This window comes from Oikopleura dioica, chromosome 2 (assembly GCF_907165135.1).
Source record: "Oikopleura dioica chromosome 2, OKI2018_I68_1.0, whole genome shotgun sequence".
NCBI lineage: Eukaryota > Metazoa > Chordata > Appendicularia > Copelata > Oikopleuridae > Oikopleura > Oikopleura dioica.
The window spans coordinates 2,298,497-2,316,908 of record NC_137292.1 but is presented as its reverse complement, the minus strand read 5'-3'; the positions used below and the strand labels follow the sequence as shown (position 1 = coordinate 2,316,908).

Below are 18,412 nucleotides of genomic sequence, written 5' to 3'. Positions count from 1 at the left end.
GGTCGAATCATTAGACAGACCCTTATTGGATCGTTGTTGACACCCTTAACCTTAGCCCGCCAAGGTACACCACAACTCGGGAATCGGTCAAGTATTTGTTCACTGCGCTGGACGTTGATTTTTTTTTTCGAAAACTAAGGATACGCTGAGGATGCTTGATCGATTATCTATCGTTTAAGGGATTTTGGGCCTGTTTCTGATAGACCTTAGCGTTGGTAGACCCTTATTTTTGCGAAAAGCCCATGCACCATATATGGTGTCGAGCTACAATTGTTGCTACACCATATATGGTGTTTTTGGCGGGTACCCCAGCTTTTTCCCAGCGATTTTGACGAAAGTTTACCTTGGTCAGCTTCTCTGATCCTCAATTTATGAACTTCTCTGAGAGAATTTTCGATTAAATGAACTTTGGTATCATGATTGGAACACCAATATTGATTAAAAAATTATTTTCCAGCAAAGATTTTTAATAAAATCATGATAAACCAAATATGGTGCAGAGATTTAATAGAGGATGCACCATATATGGTGTTCTTGGCGGGTACCCCAGAAAATCCACTTTTGGCGGGCTAAGGTTAAGCCTTTATGAAAGTTACCATTTTACCAATTTATGAAGTGCATTTTTGGATAATCAATAAGATTGATGTATTAAGCCTACCGGCCAATCAAAACCCTGATCCATAACATCAGTTCCATAAATCGGCTGAACCCTGAATTTGATTGTCGAAAGAATAAGAATAATAATAAAACGGGTTAAGATGTACCTTTTCTATCAATTCTCTCACCTCAAGACGGTCTCCTTCCCGTAAGAACACTGTAGCGGTCTGTTTTTTAAGACCACAGGGGAGAAATTACTGTCTCACAGCAGCCGACAGTATTTCATTACATGATATTGCCATATCTCCGCCCATATTTAAATTTTTAACAAATAAAATAGGGATTGATGGACGAGAGACAGCTCTTACAAATTCAATCTACCAATGATCGGTGAATAATACATCTCCGCGGTTGCAAAAACGTACCTCCTCGGCGGCTCCTCCTCTTGTACGCCCCCAGGCGCGTGGAAAAGCTATAAAAGTGAGGAAAGCACAGGCTGGAATCATCATTTGATTCGCATAAATAAGAAAAGGAAAAAAATTATAATATGCAATTTTTGAAATTTTTGAGCTGCTTCGTCGCTGTTTCCGCACATTTTGGAACCATGCAGGTAATATTTTTTTTTAAATTTCATTTTCAATTTTTTTAAAGATGAGATCGAGTGGTCTTGCAGACAGAGAAGCTGACGAGGACTTCCGAGATTACATCGGCGCTCTTGTTGCTCAAGCTGCTGCTGCCAAACCTGCACCTTCCAAACGACTCTTTCCTCTTGAAGCTATCTTGGCAAAAGCAGCCAACAAATATTGAGGAAAAACAATACTGAAATAAAAATTTTATAATTGAAATAATTTTTGCTTTCTTTCTCTTCTCAAAGATAGTCAGCAGCGGCAAATTATTGTGGTCAAATTCAATCCTCAACATTTGAGTTATTTCCAGCGTTGAATTTTAACATGATGCTGGAACGTTACTAAAACCATAAGAATCCGTGGTTTAACCAACTGTTTGTTTTGGACATTATCAGCTTTGAGTTGCTTTAGTTAATCTTATTATATTTAGAAAACGTGCTTCTTACGAGAATCTGGAGTCGCGTTATTTTGATACTAAACTTTTAAAGGCGTTGCCATTCGTTTTACAAAAGCTATTAAAAGATGGCTTCTTTCTTCAATTTGAATTTATTTTCGCTGACATAACCTTTTCAGGGCACTAAACGGGTACGTCCGGAGGGTTGTTTTGGTGTACTTACAAAAATTGCAAGCGGTATTTCGGATACTTATAGTTGAGAGCTCAAAAATTAACCGTCACGTGTTCGCGTTGAGCTGGAAGATACTTTCGTGCATAAATTACTTATATTTTCTGTTAAGAATAAAGGGCGCTATCGCCTTAAATATCGACTATAATGGAATCAACGATATCTTCCTCCGTTTCGTAACCCTTTCCGGTTTTCGAAAGTGCTTCCGATGACCGGGGCAGAATCTATTTTTGGACTGCGGTTGAAGCATAACTTCCGATAAAAACAACTTGGTAAGTTGTTGAGTGATTCGTCTCCAGTTTATCTAAAAGCCTTCTCTGGCTCTTAAACATTTATTGAATAATAATGAAGTTGAACTAAAAATATGATTAGAAAATGGTTGATATCGTTACACCGGATAGTTTACGAACGGCACTCGCGTTAGTTGTATAATAACAGGCTCGTTAGAGAGTCAAACTATGGATCCTACTAGACACGTGATGCTGGGTTCAAAATGCCAGGATATGCAAAAACAAGCGCTTTGGACCTCGAGAACCGACCTCTTGGCGTAATTCGAGGCTCAAAGCAACGAAGGGTTTTTCTTGGAAAATGCAGCAAGTGCTGAATAGTGCTTTCAAAAGCTACTTGAAAGCAATAAACGTAAACTCATATGAGTTCGTTACGTCTTATTTTCGGAAAAAAGTCATTTCTTATGAACATTTTTTTCAATACATGATTTAAAAATGATAAAACCAAACCTCTATTCCGTCAATTTTAGGCATTTTCGACAGATATTTTTTATCTAAAATATTTCAGTATCCTCTATCTGTCAAGAATGACCAAGATAGAGGTGTGGCGTCGCCTTTATCAGGTATTTTCTGACACTTGTATTTGATAAAATGACGTGGACGAAAGTATATTGGGAGTGCAGGCTCTCTTATACAATATTTTAAGCCTTATCCAAGCCAATATTTTCTAAACTTATAAAGTCCGTTAGCGTATTTTGGCTTAAAACATTCATTTTTTAAGAGACACCGTTTTAGTTTTTTGATAATTGGTCACTTTTTCGGTAATTTTAAACATTTGAGCGATGATTTTTGAAATATAAAATTAATTGCTCTCTTAAAATCAGAATTTTTGATTCTCTCATCGAATTATTCTTGGACATTTTTGCTCTCCAAATTATCAAACGCGGCTCGATTAAGAAATTCGCATTTTTTATTTCGAAAAATGTCCTTTTTTCGATCATTTTTGTGGCTTATTTTTCAACTTGTGCTCGGCGAAAGAGTTTCAGAAAATAATGAACGTTTTGCAGGCAGTTTTGCAGACCCATGTACTTATCTAGAGCTAGAATCATGTACGATGTTTCTCAACAAGTTTCCGTCATATCCGATTCCAAATCGGCATTTGAAGACTATTAATGCATCTCCGCATTATAAATTTTCAATCGACGTATTTTGTAATCATACAATGGATGTTCCTCTTGCCGACTATGTGAATATTTTTCACGTCACACCTGGCGGCAACTGGGGAAAACCGGGTGGATTTGGCTTCATTATATCCAGAAGCTTCATTTTATCCAAAGCTTCATTGTATCCAAATACTTCATTTGATCCAAATATTTTTTTGGATATAATGAAGCAATTGGATCAAATGATGCTTTTGGATAAAATGAAGCCCAATTTTCAAAAAATTCGGAAATTGGATAAAATGAAGTCATTGGATTAAATGAAGCTTTGTATAAGATGAAGCTTTTGGATAAAATGATGCTTTGGATAGAATGATGCCTCGGATAAAATGAAGCCTCTGGATAAAATGAAGACAATTTTTTTCTCATGTGCTTATTTGGATGAAATGAAGCTTCGGAAGCATTATTTCTGAGAATATGAATTTCGATAAACTGTCTCAGAGACCGATCAAATAAATGGCTTTTTCAAAGAAACACCCCATGATTAAAAATTATTTTTGCAGCAAATTTTTTGAATTTTCGTGATAAACAATCTCAAACCGACCAAGCGAACATAAACCAACCGACCCCGACCTGGGAAAATTATTTACAGTGTCGATTCTAACATGAAGTTGACCACTTTCGGGGAATGACGACTAAGTTTGTGAGGACTAGGTTCGTGTGACTAGGTTCGTGGTGGGTTCTGCCAGAGTATTGAAATCGGGCTATATTTTGGGGCAGTAAGGAAAATGGGTTGATGACTCGGTTCGTGATGACTAGGCTGGTGAGTTTTTAAATAGTAAAAATTTTGGGGCAGTAAAGAAAAAGGGTTGATGACTAGGTTCGTGGGTTTTTGAACAAGCAAAATGTAGGATTTTATATCCTACTTATAAATATCCTTCTTACAAAAATGGCCGACTCCACAAGACCCGACCCGACCATAATTCTAGCCATTTTAAAGTGACCCGACCCGAGCTTTAAAAAGGGCGGCCGACGCCTCTTGGTAAATTCTTAATAATGAACTCATGATGGATGATTCATTATTATTGTTCAAAATGAATCTCAAAAGAATTTACAAAGAAAAATTTTCGAAAAAATTTCTGAGAGGGGGGTCGAGAAGTATTTCAAAGCAAAGACCAGTCGAGCTTTGTTATTTACTCTTTGAAAAACACGGCTTCATTTTATCCATTTGATTCATTTTATCCACTTTTTTGATTCGAAAAACAGTGGCTTCATCCTATCCAATGACTTCATTTTATACAAAGGCTTCATTTTATCCAATTTCTGAAGTTTTTGGAAATCGGGCTTCATTATATCCAAAAGCATCATTTGACCCAATTGCTTCATTTTATCCAAAAAAAATTTTGGATCAAATGAAGTATTTGGATACAATGAAGCTTTGGATAAAATGAAGCTTTTGGATATAATGAAGCCGAATCATTTTGTAATCATACAATGGATGTTCCTCTTGCCGACTATGTGAATATTTTTCACGTCACACCTGGCGGCAACTGGGGAAAACCGGGTGATAGGACTTTTGCCATGCTCCGACATCCACACAGGCTAGGGTGGGCAAATCAAAGAGATTAACGAGACTTTTTTTAACTCAGTTTTTTTTTCAACCCTTTAACAGAAATACATTTCTTATCAACATCGATGATCCAAGCAACCCTGGTTGGCATGCAAAAGACATTAATCATATGTGCACTGAAGGACAATGGAGCACATATGTTCTTGAAGTCACGCCAGTTAATGAAACTCTACATTATGAAGTAACAATTGATGGAATTCAAAAAGCAGTGGGCTCGTATCCAGCAAGCGTATACCTCTGGCCCGCTGAAAGTTTATGTGTCGAATCCGTTTCATGATGCAGCAAAATACCAGCTTAAAAATTTCTACTACCAAGACTTCAGTCCTCAAACAACAACGACGTCAACAACAACCACGACAACGACCACAACAACTACATTTTATGATTCTTGGGATAACATAACGATGCCGCTGCATACCTGCAACTATGACAGTATCCATATTTCAAGCAATGGCGACTATGACGCCTACGATTGGACTGGAGAATATCATAAAATTCCTCACCAAAACGGAACATACCCGAAAACGCTTACAATTTCTACATACGACGGTTATGCTCATTCAGGCTTTAGGTTCCAAACCTTTGTCGCCAAATATCACTCAACAGTGGACTGGGGTAATCCTGAATTTTGCTGGGATTCTCACGTCCTAGGAATACCAAGCTACGAGAGCATTTTCAATGATCGCAATTTTATCTATCCGGTGTAAGACGATGATGAGTTACAAAATTCGGCGTTTGGTCCGAAGCTTTGCGCGTTTGGATATGAAGATGAGGTTCAATACGCTTACTGGGGATACAATAATCAGCCTGACAATTTTTGGGATGTGGAGCGGCCAATGATGACTCGGTACAATGATCAGGTCCCGTATCGAGAGTACTTGCAGAATCAATTCTTCGAACCGGGACCGGACGCTTATGTTCGTCATGGAGAGGAGGGCGACTGGTACTTCAGCTTTCAAATCGAGACTGGAAGGTGGATGCTTTTGAAGGACAAGATGACTTCTGATGAAGTTTATATGGATCCATCTTCGCCTTTTCCCTCAATTTACGGACCTTGCTTTAATGGTTTTTACAGGACAGGGAATTCAGTTTTTTCATTTTTAAGCTCAAATTATACAAGACTTTCTGGCAATCATCCCTCCTCTAGAACACACGATCGAAGCCTTTTTTGGGAAATTCAGCCAGAAAATTTGAACACAATGGAATATCCTCCAACCCCGAATTACAAGACAACAACTAATGGATACGATTGCTATCCAGATAACTGTGGGTCACTGAAAATAACTGTTTGGATGAGAGCAATTTTACTGGAATTTACAATCAATTGCCGGAAGGAGATTGGCCGAGGACTTTGACTATCGGACTCGATCAGGGCGATGACGAAGCTGGCTTTGGCTCTGGATTTTTTATTCGTTGAGTTGATAATAATGAAACCGGTGTTGATGTTACTTCTTGTCACCAGTCATATCCAATCTACCAGCGATCTTGCTCAGGAAACTGTAATAGAAATCAGTTTATATATGGAGCGATTATTGATAGCACTTTCAAATGGGCAATGTCGAATCAATACTGTAGCAGCTCTAACCTCTCATATATTTACGATCCTGCAGAAAATGATAATGTCCAAAAATTTTGGGAGCTAGAAGTACCAATTTTTAGGGAAAGAGTTGAATTTAAGTACTTATTATTGCCTTGAAGGAAATTATTCAATCTTGATACGACGCAATCGAAATGGAACATGGATCGAATCCCAAAATCAACGATTCGAGGCAGGCCCTGAAGGATGGGCCTGGGTTAACAATAATTTTTAAGAAGATGATGCATACGAAAACTCGACAATTTTTCCGACGATATACGGAAGTTGGAAAGTGCGCTATAAAGCCAAACTTTAGCCAAATGATGGAATTACTCTGTTTACTTCTACAAGCGCATCATGGTTACTATTTTTTTGTAATTAAGAACAACATTAACGGAGCAATTTAGGACAGCGTCTACAAATGAGTGCGTAACAGAAAATAACAATCATCCCTTAAAAATTTTTGGTAAAAAGAAATCATGGCAGAATTGGTGCTATTCGACACCAACATCAACAACACCATCAACAACAAAAACATCAACGGCCTCAACGACAATTTCCTCAACGACCTCAACGACAACTGATGGCGGTTAGTGACATTATGTTACTCATATACATGATCGGTTTCATTTCCAATTTATTCTAACACTTACTTTTCATGCTCTACGGATATCTTCTAGTACGTGAATAGATGCAATACTTAAAATAAAGTTGTCCACGAACAGCTAAATCTGAGACAAAATTTAAAGCCTAAATCGCATATTTTCGAACCGCTTAAACGAGCTCCAGCGGTTAACCCAGTGCCCGCGCTAACGAGGTCACAACAATGCAAAATCGTGAAAAGTAGAGTACTAGCGCCCTCATCGCCCGGGCGCTTGTTATCTCCTGGCCACATCCCCAGCACCACCTCGCGTTCGCGAAGTTGACCTCTTTCCCTTAAAAAGAACGCGAATCCGAGGTTATTCATCTAATCGTGAATACAACGATAAAAAATATAATAAAAAGAATGAAGCTTTTTACTTCCCTCCTCGTCGCTGCTTCCGCTGACCAAGCTGTCGAGCGATTCATGACTCAGTCATTCATCAACTGCGAGCACAACCACCTCGCCACCACCGGTACCAACGAAGGCGGCGCCTCCTGCCCCAAGAACAAAGTCATCAGGGTCATGGGCGCAACATACGGTCGAAACGACGCTGATACCTGTCACGGTGGCAACGCCTACGGAAACTGGCCAGAATGCTCCTTGGATGTGACCGAGCACGCTGCTGCTGATTGCGATGGCAAACGATCTTGCAACTACAATGCCAACAACAGAGAAAGTAAGTGAAATTCTTCCAGCACCAATATTAAGAATACGGATTTTTTGATAAGAGACATGGCTTACGGTAATTTTCAGTCAAGGATCCCTGCGTCGGAACCACCAAGTTCACCGAGGTCCTCTACAAATGCGAATCCTCTGAGGGAGTCGAAGATGCAGTCAAAGAATCCATCTCTTGCGAGCACTCCCACCAAGGAAACAATGACCGACGAATCAGCTGCGACGCCGGCAAGGTCCTCGAAATCGTTGACGCCTGGTACGGTCGAGAAGAGCAGGACGTTTGCAACCCCAACGGCTCTTCTCACAAACACTACCTCGTTCCCGATGGAGGCTGCAACCGAGATGCGACTGATTTCATGTCCGACCGATGCAACGGCAAACGAGCCTGCTCTATCAAACTCAACAACGGAATGGTCGGCGATCCCTGCCGAGGAACCACCAAATACTCCACCGTCCAGTTCAAATGCAAGAACGAGTGCGACCACCTCGATGCCCAGCCAGTTTTCCAAGCAGGCTCTGAAGTCGAATGCCGAACCAAAGCCAATGGAAACAAGAAGTGCATTGCCACTTGCACAAGCGGAAACCGAACTGGAAACCGACGAAACATTTGGACTTGCGACCGATCTGATCCAGTTTGGGTTGAAAACAAACCATGTGCTTAATTCGTTTTTTATTTCTGTTCGCAGCTCTGTTTTGTAAAAATACTTCAAAAATCAATAAATATTCATAAAAAAACTTGCCGTTTACTTTATTTATAAAAAAAATAATGATGACAATAATAATTATGATAAAATAAGAATTTCTAAACAGAGGGCAGGCGAAGACAAGTCCTAAATGATTACGATTTACATATTTTTGAAGAATTTTGATGAGAAGAAACATATTTAAAAACATCCGGGTTTTCATGCGGGAGTTTTTGCATCTGTCGAAATTGTCAGAATTCATAGGTCTTCTTTCTCAATCACACAGAGTTTTCTTCTCAACATGAAAGTAAGTATACCATCTTATATTTATTTTACATGAGTTTTTAGCTCTTGAACGGCCTTTTGGCCACCAGTGCGTACGCACTTGTAGATGAAAACAACGATACCCTCAACGAGGCCGAATACGGAAATCTCGATGAGTTCCAGCTCAACGAGCTTCTCGGGCTGGATCTTTTCGAGGGAGACATCATCACAGATGAGCCCGGTACGCTCAACAAAGACCGCAACGCCCAGCTCGATCTTTCCTACCGATGGCCCAATCGGCTCATTTCCATCGGAGTCGAACCCCAAGTCGCGATGAATGTCGTCGGCTCCCTACACCAGGCGATTCGAGAGATGGAAGCCAAATCCCTGGTTTCATTCCGCGCTGCGGATGAAACAATTGATGATTGGATCAGAATCTATCTTGGTGGAGGATGCTCTTCGTCAGTTGGAAGAATCGGTGGAAGACAAAGTCTCTCCCTCGCCGATGGTTGCTCTGCCATGGCTACAATTATGCATGAATTCACTCATGCTCTTGGAATCAAACACGCCCAGGTAACACTTGATTATGATGGTAAAGCCTTATTTTCATTCCCAATTCTAGTCCCGCCCAGATCGAGATGACTACGTAGAAATCATGTGGGACAACATCGACCCAACTAAGTACAACAACTTCGAAAAAGTGTCCGACGACCAGTGGACCACCTTCGGCATCCCTTACCCATACATGTCCGTGATGCACTACTCTCAGGGAGGATTTGCGATTGACAAGAGCAAGCCAACCATTGTCACAAAAGATCCTTTCTACCAAGATCTCATTGGCCAGCGAGCGAGTTACACTAAGGCGGATAATGATTTGCTCAATAACCTCTACTCTTACTCCGATGCCGACTTAGACCTAGCCAATTGCGGGTGCAACAAAATCGAAATGAAAGGCTTGACCTACCAGAGCGGCAGAAACGGTGTCTACGTCAAGGACGCGAATGGATCTCTTTCCGGTGATAGATACGGATACGGCCATGAGACTCGTGGCGACTGGCTTTACTACCGACGAGGCAGCTATTCGTGGTTCATTGGATCGACTAAGGGAGGCAGCTCAAGAGGTGTTGAAGCACCAGACGTCGCCTTTTGCCCGGAGAATATTGAGAAAACATGGAGAGAATACAGTGGTGGTGACTGGTATGAAACTGGAAGTGTCGTCAGCAGATGCGTTGATAGCGTAAAATGCTGCCCCTCTCTCACCTTGATGCACCGCAACTCTCGCTACCCAGAAATCAACGGCGACTATTTCGCCGCCGGAGAAGTCCACCACCGACCCTACTATCTCCACGCCTCCGAGGACTATGCGATCTTTTTCAACGGCGAGAGCTGGGAAATCTCAGCTAGCGCAGGTCTTAATACCAAAATGCACGAAGGATTCATTCTCCACACATCTGATTTCTGCATTTCCGACTTGACTTCTGCCAAGTTCGTCAGTACCTTTGACGATACAGTTCTCGACTCAAGATTGACTTGTGGTTCGAACAGTTTTAATGTCAACCCGCGATTTGAAGCGAGCATGAAAGCTCATGCCCCCCATGTTCAGGACGAACCAGCTGTTGAAACTTCTGTTGTGTAAGATTAACTATCAATCTTATATTCGGTATATCACTATCGTACATTTCGCTTCTTTTTTCTAACCCTTTTCCCAGCGAAATGGATACCTCCGGCTATTGTCCTTCTGATGAAGCGATGTTCTCCTGGAAAATCGACGATTGGCAGTCCTTCTTCGACGCTGGCAACTCCCGACGATCCCCTACTTTCGTCGACAAGGACGGTTACACTTGGCAAATCAGTGTCTACCCTAACTCAAAGCCATCAAGCTCCAACTACGGACATCTTTCCATTTATGCTTACTTGGTTGCCGGTGATTATGACAGGTTAGAAACCCCCTGTTACCTGAATTATACAAGATTCAAAAATTCTAGCTCCTTGGCCTTCCCAGCTCATGGAAAGCAAATCACAATGGGAATTCTGGAGCAGGGTAAACCATGCAAGGACCGACTGACTCAGCGACGAATGATCACGACCGTACCCTCTCATGGCGGCTGGGAGAATCCTTCTGAGAATGGCTCAACTAACCGAGGATACAGCAAGTTCATCAGCCATGGACTTCTCTTCTACCGAGTAAGATCGTCGAAAAAGGGGTGTTCTCATCGTTGATTTCAGGACTGGAACTACGTATACGATAACTCGATGATCTTCACTGTCGGCATTTCCGAAGCCACTGGAACATGGCTTGAGTGCGACATGGCCGAGGTCGGCGAGTACGACCGATGCATGATGAAACAAGAATACGACGACGACCTCAACATCGAGTCTGACGGCTCTATCACTGGACGTGGTACTGCCAAGGTCACTTCAATCCCCCACTCGCAATACGGTGAGCGATGCTTGTCCGTGACCATTTCAACCGCTACCTCTATCACTTTTGCGATTACCGGAGAGATTTTGAGCGGAACTGAGTTCAAGGCTGGTACCGTCTTCCCCTGGTACAGGTATGACGAAGCATTTCCTAAAGATTTTGAATGAGAAATTTATCATAAAATTATTCTAGAGAACGAGTCTACCCAAGCGGCGAAACCGAGTACAACTTCCTCGTTGACATCGGATTCGACGACTACTACAGTCGAGTTCAACAGTACATCACCATGGAAATCGTGAACCACGAAGATGCCACCGCTAGATTTATCCGATCCGAAATGACCTTTGGCCGATGTCCCGAAGCTCGAACTATCAAGGCAGGGTTACAGAGAGACATAGAGAGCTACCGCTTTTATCGATAGGGCTAACCCTTACTCAGGGCGACAATGTTGTGGGCATTAATAATTCAAATGAAATCTCTCGCGTCACGGAGTTACTTATGATTATCGAAAGCTACGTCGATCAGGGAAATGACAGTTTGATCATTCTCTGGAGTTGCTTGATTACTGCTTCTGTAATTGGTGTTATAATCGCGCTTATTTACCTTTCTTGTGCTATCAGGCTTGGGCAAAAACGAAATGATTCTTGAGTTATATTAGAGAATTGTTACTGTAGCCCGTTGAAAGGAAACAAAGAACTGAGATGAAAACGAAGCGGGAAAGCAAAAAAGAACTAGTTCCTGATGATTATTGATTTTTTTTTTCTGAAAGCTCAATTTTGAAATAATAACTTGATTCGAATTTAATTTATTTATTTTCTAAAGAGTCATTTCCGCTTCAAATCAGAGTTGTTAAAAGAGAAAAATCATGATCGTAGGAGTTCTTGGAGCCACTGGAGCTACAGGGAGAAATGTCATCGACCAGCTTCTAGAGTCGAAGCATACAGTTATCGCTTTTGTCCGGCATGGGAGAATCACTAATTTTGACAGACGAGTAGAAGTCAGAGCGGTCGATATCTTCAATACAGCAAGTCTGTCAGCTGGTTTTGCAGATCTCGAGATCTTGATAAGTACTTTGGGCGGCTTTCCCGGATCTTTCAGGTGCGTCTGATCTTATCGATAGCATTTCGTCCAAATGGCCATCTAAGGGTATATAAGGGACAGACCGAGATTTTATTCATCAAATATGAAATGAATTATTTTTCTCATAAAATGAGTCATAACTACAGGTATCTCGAATAGTTTGCCGTTGGTTGCTTGCAATTTAAAACGTTGTAAAATGAATCATTAGCATTCTTTCCTTTTTCATAAACATTTTGTGTTAACATTCATGACATTAAAAATGAATCCGTTTCTTTTCATGTTGCTACTGCTACTTTTCTCGCGTCTTTGTTGATTTATGTATCGAATAAAATTTCTTCACTCCTAGTTTTATCGGTTTTCGTTCAGTCCTTGTGGTGGAATAAAGGAAGGTTACGCGAAAGTCATCCCTCATATAATCCAAGCCGCGGATTTCAACAACATCAGTCGACTTCTCATCCTTGGAGCCTGGTTCATGACCGACAACGCTTCTTCTGTAGAGCCCTTTTTCACGCGCCTTGGTCTCTCCCTCCTCACCAATATTTTCGAAGATATGGAGGAGATGCGCCAGATTTTGCTTCAAACAGATACGGCAGTCAACTGGACCATTTGCTGCGCAGCTCGACTGAATGATGGCGAAAAAACAGGGGGAGACTTTTTGGTCGAACCAGGAGATAGAATTGAAGCCTTCAAGAATGAGCCCAAAGGAATCAGCAGGAAAGACGTCGCGAGGTGAGAAAATGCGACAGAGAAATGGGTCAAGGAGCTTTTTTAGATTTCTAGTTCGAGCAGCAGAAGATAAAGAATTGACGAAGAGCAATCACTTGATCTCATTTTGTACAAGCGAATGATTAAAGTTTTGTTATAAAAAGATAAGAGAAAAAACTGCAAGGTCTTTGGCCCACAGAGATAGTCTTCCTTGATTTCAGAGCTTGAACTTTCTTATGCGTTGGAAAATAGAAATCTAAGCCGATAAAGCCAGGCTGTTGCCGGAAGAACTCAATTTTTCATAGAAAGCCAGGACCTGTCACATCCCAATTTCGCGGTGAAAAAGTGACGTAAACGCGGTTGCCGCCCCACGCTAACGAGCAAGTTGAAGGAATTTGAGAATGAAAGGACGGAATTCTGAAGGTCGGGGGAATATTTTTCGCGAAAAAGTAACGTTAATATTTTTTACCAACGAACAATTTTTTCGTCATTATTTCGTTCACGCTAGAATTTTCAACCAAAAAAACAAAATAACCAAACTTTGAAATGAACTCGGATTCATGTGATTTTTGGCTGATTTTTACCAAAGAATTGATAATATCTAGCCGAATTTTAATCTTAGCTCGATGAAGACCAGGTTCTCTCGCTTCGGGGCAAGTCCCGAATGGTCTAGGGGTTAGGATTCCGGATTCTCACTCCGGCGGCCCGGGTTCGATTCCCGGTTCGGGAGGGTTTTTTCTTATTTTTCTCCATTTTTGGCTTCGAATTCTGAAGAAAATGATTACCGTTTTGCTTGTTTAGACGAGCGGTAATTTCACGATCGGAAATATTTGCGAGTTGATATGTAGCTGGAGTTATACAGAACAGGAAACGGCTGCTGAATAATCGCGTCTTTTGCATAATGGGTGCTCTCGGCGATACCGCTTTCTGGATGGTTTTAAGAGTCTTTAGAACCAGACAAGAGGCACGTTGTTTGTTTTCGGTAGCAATTGTAGCTGCTTCTGCTTTTTCCGGAGACCGCAAAGTTGCGGAAGGAAACATAAGTAATTGCATATAATCAGCCGAATGCCTCTGACATTCTTGTTATTTTTAGTACCGTATACGTAAAGTTGATGATGAAAGCTGACTGTTACTTACGTATATTCAGTACAAAATGATCTTTCTTGGAGTTTTTATCAAAAAATTAATGGAGAGACAACCTTATTAGAGCTCGAAATCTGAGTTGATAAGGGTAGTCGAACAAGTCTTGTCTCAAAAGAGTCGGCATTTGATATGTCACTTGCTTGAATCTGGCAATCCGCCAGGGCAATAAGCAGAAGTTGTCAAATAAATATCTATTAAAACTATTTTCTCATGAAAACAATTTCTGATTCAATTACCGACTATTTTCTTTGAACATCAACGAAATAAAATTGACCGCAGTGAAGTTATAGAGGAAAAAGCTCCTTTATGACCTAGAAAGGAGACCCTCAATTTGTAAAAGTACAACGTATGCACTTGTCAAAAGAGTCGCAAGGGACAGACATGGCAAGGGGTACTTGAGCGGGGGACACTTCTTCTCTGAGTATTTTCTCAGACGATTATGAGAAAAGATGTACCGCAACAAGCATTCTCATAATGAAACTTAAACTACCGACGATGTTTCTTCACCCTCTTTATCATGATAACTCATGATGCTCGTTAAAGGCAGTCAACCCTTTCTAGCTGAATTTATTGATATCTGGGCCAATCGTCAAACAGGTAAAGTTCGCTCTCTTATTTCTGCTGAGCTGTTAAATTCTAAAATCAAAAAACTCATCCTTGCATCCGATTTAAAAAATTTGTCGAACACGGCCATCATCATCAGCATCGCGCTAGAAAAACGTGTGCTCAACCTAACACGACTCCTCGCCATGTCGAAAATATCATCGGCTTGTTTAGAAACTCATTTGCCAAGATGGACGATGATTTCTTCCAAGCTTGCAGAAAATGGAAGAAACTAGAAACGAGCTGTCAAAAAAACGAGTTTATGGAAGGTGAGGAGTCCAAATAGGTACAGATTTGAAAATGAGATAACAGCTGTGAGCTAGCGCGGCGGTTCAAGAGTAGCTTGGGGGTAGAAGTGATGGTAATCTAGGTCGTAATCGAGACGGATCTCTTCGGTGCAAGCGTTATTCGCAAAAAATATGGCGGCTAAGCATAAATTTAATTTTCCTACTTACGAAGAAGTGAAAGAGAAAATCAAAAAACTGGCCAGAGAACTCAAACCAGGTCTCTCACTCCCCCTTGTCTATCTTATAACCGCGGGTCAAAGGATAAATAGCAGCATTTTCTGGATATTTGAAGGGTCTCACACCCGAAATTTTGCAATGAATCTCTACTTGTCAAAAACGTACAAAGACACTTTCGTCTTACAATGTTCTGTAAAATTGTGTGGAACTATAAAGTGGAAAATTTAAACAAATTCGCGAACGGAAAATATCGACGACGAAAGTCAATCGTCAGAGTTAAGCATTTCGAATCAGCCTGAAGATTGGCAACGAAGGTTAATTTTATTAAAAAATTCTTTTTCTAATGAACTCCTAGAAATATCCGAGAAATTTGCCAGTTTATTTCGAATTATAATTTGTACAAACTCATATTCATTATGTATTCATTGTATATTTCTCAAAATCTTGTACATTTTGTATTTCATCGTCGAAATATATTATTCAAAATTCCAGTTTGCGTCAAATTATCTCTCTAAGGGGGCTACCGGATGTTGATTTTATCTGCGATGCAGGGCAGTTTACGCTATTGATCCGCCGCACTTGCTCGCATCTGCATGGTCCCGAGACAACGAGGTGAGACCACCTGCATATTTGGACTCCTCACCTTCCATGACCCCAAAAAAACAACTGGCAATTTGCCTAGAGTGGTGTTCTTTGATAGCGGGTATCCACAAACGAGCGTCCTAAATGAACAAATGACCCTGGGTAATTATGTGCTCAACACTTTTCTGGCAGCCGAAATCTTTTGACAATTATCGCCAAATTATATTTTTCTTGTATACAATGTCAACTTTTATTACGAGCAATTTTTCAAAAAGCCATTTTTGATTTATTAAGGGCCTGACCTAATCAACCCTTTTCTCCCAAGTTAGCTAGGGACACTAAAAATATATTTTTTGAGAAAACTGAAAAGTTCTTGTTTCAAGGAACGAGTATGCTCAGCTGAAAGAGCATCCTCGATTACGTATGCTGGCTCAATCCGGTGGGGGGCTGAAAACGGAAATTTTCGAAAAAATGGGGTCGAAATCTCGAAAATGGTGGTTCTTATGACGCAAGTTTTGGGTACTTTTACTTTCCCGTTTTAAAAGGTCAATAACTCATTTTGTAGCTCAGAGCCTGCGCTTCGCTGCAAGGTATAGATGAGCCGGTCAGTATCAGCCAAAGATTTTTATCAGGACCTGAGAAGGTAGGGTACTTTTTCGCGATAAACATGTCCCTTTCTTCTTTGATTTTGGCTAATTTCGTTCTATGTCAGGGTTGGCTGAATAATAATTGTTATTATTGCCACTTATTGCCACTTTCTGCCGGAGGACCTCCCGGAGGACCCTCTTACTGGAAGACCAACTGCTGGAAGACCAATATAAAAAAAAATAAATAAATAGCCTTGCTTGGCCACCTATTGCCACATTTGGCCAATTGTGGTCGCTTTCTGCCGGAGGACCTCCCGGAGGACTCCTTTACTGGAAGACCAACTGCTGGAAGACCAATATAAAAAAAATGAATAAATAACCTCGCTTGGCCACAAGTTGCCACCTTTGGACAATTTCGGCCGCTTATTGCCGGAGGACCTCCCGGATGACTCCTTCACTGGAGGACCAACTGCTGGAAAACTTGTGGGGAATAAATCTGCCTCAGTGGGAGGAAGACACTCAAGCACATTAAACTCAGTCAGGGAGGGGGCCAAGCCGACCCGTAGGGGAGGCCATTCAAGCTCATTCGATTCAGTAAGGTAGGGGCGAAGCCGACCCGAAGGGGAGGCCATTCAAGCTCATTCGATTCAGTAAGGCAGGGGGCGAAGCCGACCCGAAGGGGAGGCCACGCCCGTTCATATTATTCAATCAGAGTCAGGGCGAAGCCGACCCGATGGGGAGGCCGCGCCCGTCGACTTTATTCAGTCAGAGTCAGGGCGAAGCCGACCCAAAGGGGAGGCCACGCCCGTTCATATAATTCAATCAGAGTCAGGGCGAAGCCGACCCGAAGAGGAGGCCACGCCCGTTTATTTGATAAAGTCTGAGTCCGCGAAAGGGTTGTCTCTTTCAAAATTTCAAGATACCGAATATTTCGAGATTTTTCAAATCTTACAGTCTCCCGAATAATCTGGGAGGTTTTCAACAGATTCAACGTTCGAGATTCCAAAAGGAACAGAAATTTAAAAAGACGAAAGCCAACCAGAAAAGACTTGCTAATTTCTCTGATTGAATAAAATAAACGGGCGTTGCCTCCCTTTTGGGTCGGCTTCGCCCTGACTCTGACTGAATAAAGTCGACGGGCGCGGCCTCCCCATCGGGTCGGCTTCGCCCCCTGCCTTACTGAATCGAATGAGCTTGAATGGCCTCCCCTACGGGTCGGCTTGGCCCCCTCCCTGACTGAGTTTAATGTGCTTGAGTGTCTTCCTCCCACTGAGGCAGATTCATTCCCCACAAGTTTTCCAGCAGTTGGTCCTCCAGTGAGGGAGTCCTCCGGGAGGTCCTCCGGCAGAAAGCGACCACAATTGGCCAAATGTGGCAATAGGTGGCCAAGCAAGGCTATTTATTTATTTTTTTTTATATTGGTCTTCCAGCAGTTGGTCTTCCAGTAAGAGGGTCCTCCGGGAGGTCCTCCGGCAGAAAGTGGCAATAAGTGGCAATAATAGCAATTATTATTCAGCCAACCCTGACATAGAACGAAATTAGCCAAAATCAAAGAAGAAAGGGACATGTTTATCGCGAAAAAGTACCCTACCTTCTCAGGTCCTGATAAAAATCTTTGGCTGATACTGACCGGCTCATCTATACCTTGCAGCGAAGCGCAGGCTCTGAGCTACAAAATGAGTTATTGACCTTTTAAAACGGGATAGTAAAAGTACCCAAAACTGGCGTCATAAGAACCACCATTTTCGAGATTTCGACCCCATTTTTTCGAAAATTTCCGTTTTCAGCCCCCCACCGGATTGAGTCAGCATACGTAATCGAGGATGCTCTTTCAGCTGAGCATACTCGTTCCTTGAAACAAGAACTTTTCAGTTTTCTCAAAAAATATATTTTTAGTGTCCTAGGACAGTGACACCCTTATTTTATTATTATAAATAAAATTAATTGATAAAAATAATTAAAACAATTTTGATAAAAATAACGAGAGCGGTAAAAACTTCCGGATTCAATCAAAAAATCTATCGAGATTGCATTCCAAAAATATAAACTTCCGTCAATTATCATTCCACCGGGTTGTATATTTTATCTTTGCTTGCTTGATAATAATTTGTTGAATTAATTG

General features: G+C 41.4%; 3 protein-coding genes, 1 long non-coding RNA gene and 1 other non-coding gene across 6 annotated transcripts; all 5 read left to right on the top strand.

Annotated features, from left to right (window-relative positions):
* Positions 1-1,112: 1,112 nt before the first annotated feature.
* Positions 1,113-1,445, top strand: LOC145700100 (uncharacterized). The gene is made up of 2 exons (XR_014134153.1): positions 1,113-1,207; positions 1,249-1,445. It is a non-coding gene; the product is annotated as an uncharacterized LOC145700100 (long non-coding RNA).
* A 5,950-nt stretch (positions 1,446-7,395) lies between these two features.
* LOC145696516 (L-rhamnose-binding lectin CSL3-like) lies at positions 7,396-8,492 on the top strand. The gene is made up of 2 exons (XM_081773564.1): positions 7,396-7,758; positions 7,836-8,492. The coding sequence occupies exons 1-2, from the start codon at positions 7,446-7,448 to the stop codon at positions 8,417-8,419; spliced, it is 897 nt and encodes a 298-aa protein (XP_081629690.1). The 5' UTR covers positions 7,396-7,445; the 3' UTR covers positions 8,420-8,492.
* A 221-nt stretch (positions 8,493-8,713) lies between these two features.
* On the top strand, positions 8,714-11,928 carry LOC145697420 (meprin A subunit beta-like). Of its 2 annotated transcripts, XM_081774622.1 has the most exons (9): positions 8,714-8,747; positions 8,789-9,277; positions 9,327-10,336; positions 10,414-10,641; positions 10,690-10,888; positions 10,931-11,259; positions 11,319-11,502; positions 11,565-11,746; positions 11,812-11,928. In XM_081774622.1, exons 1-9 carry the CDS (start codon positions 8,742-8,744, stop codon positions 11,876-11,878), a joined length of 2,694 nt encoding a protein of 897 aa, XP_081630748.1. In that variant the 5' UTR covers positions 8,714-8,741; the 3' UTR covers positions 11,879-11,928. The 2 variants fall into 2 exon arrangements, with proteins under 2 accessions (XP_081630748.1, XP_081630749.1); XM_081774623.1 differs by lacking the exon at positions 11,565-11,746.
* A 63-nt stretch (positions 11,929-11,991) lies between these two features.
* On the top strand, positions 11,992-12,939 carry LOC145697587 (uncharacterized). The gene is made up of 2 exons (XM_081774808.1): positions 11,992-12,224; positions 12,573-12,939. The coding sequence occupies exons 1-2, from the start codon at positions 11,992-11,994 to the stop codon at positions 12,937-12,939; spliced, it is 600 nt and encodes a 199-aa protein (XP_081630934.1).
* Positions 12,940-13,569: 630 nt separating this feature from the next.
* TRNAE-CUC (transfer RNA glutamic acid (anticodon CUC)) lies at positions 13,570-13,641 on the top strand. The gene has a single exon. It is a non-coding gene; the product is annotated as a tRNA-Glu (tRNA).
* The last annotated feature ends 4,771 nt before the right edge of the window (positions 13,642-18,412 follow it).

Bases quoted from the DNA above. Each gene is read 5' to 3' on its own strand.
- LOC145697587 (XM_081774808.1), top strand. From the start codon at position 11,992: ATGATCGTAGGAGTTCTTGGAGCCACTGGAGCTACAGGGAGAAATGTC. The intron at 12,225-12,572 runs GTGCGTCTGATC...GTTTTCGTTCAG, and splicing joins GGCTTTCCCGGATCTTTCAG to TCCTTGTGGTGGAATAAAGG.
- LOC145696516 (XM_081773564.1), top strand. From the start codon at position 7,446: ATGAAGCTTTTTACTTCCCTCCTCGTCGCTGCTTCCGCTGACCAAGCT. The intron at 7,759-7,835 runs GTAAGTGAAATT...GGTAATTTTCAG, and splicing joins CAATGCCAACAACAGAGAAA to TCAAGGATCCCTGCGTCGGA.
- LOC145697420 (XM_081774622.1), top strand. The intron at 9,278-9,326 runs GTAACACTTGAT...TCCCAATTCTAG, and splicing joins TTGGAATCAAACACGCCCAG to TCCCGCCCAGATCGAGATGA. The intron at 11,747-11,811 runs GCTTGGGCAAAA...GCCCGTTGAAAG, and splicing joins TACCTTTCTTGTGCTATCAG to GAAACAAAGAACTGAGATGA.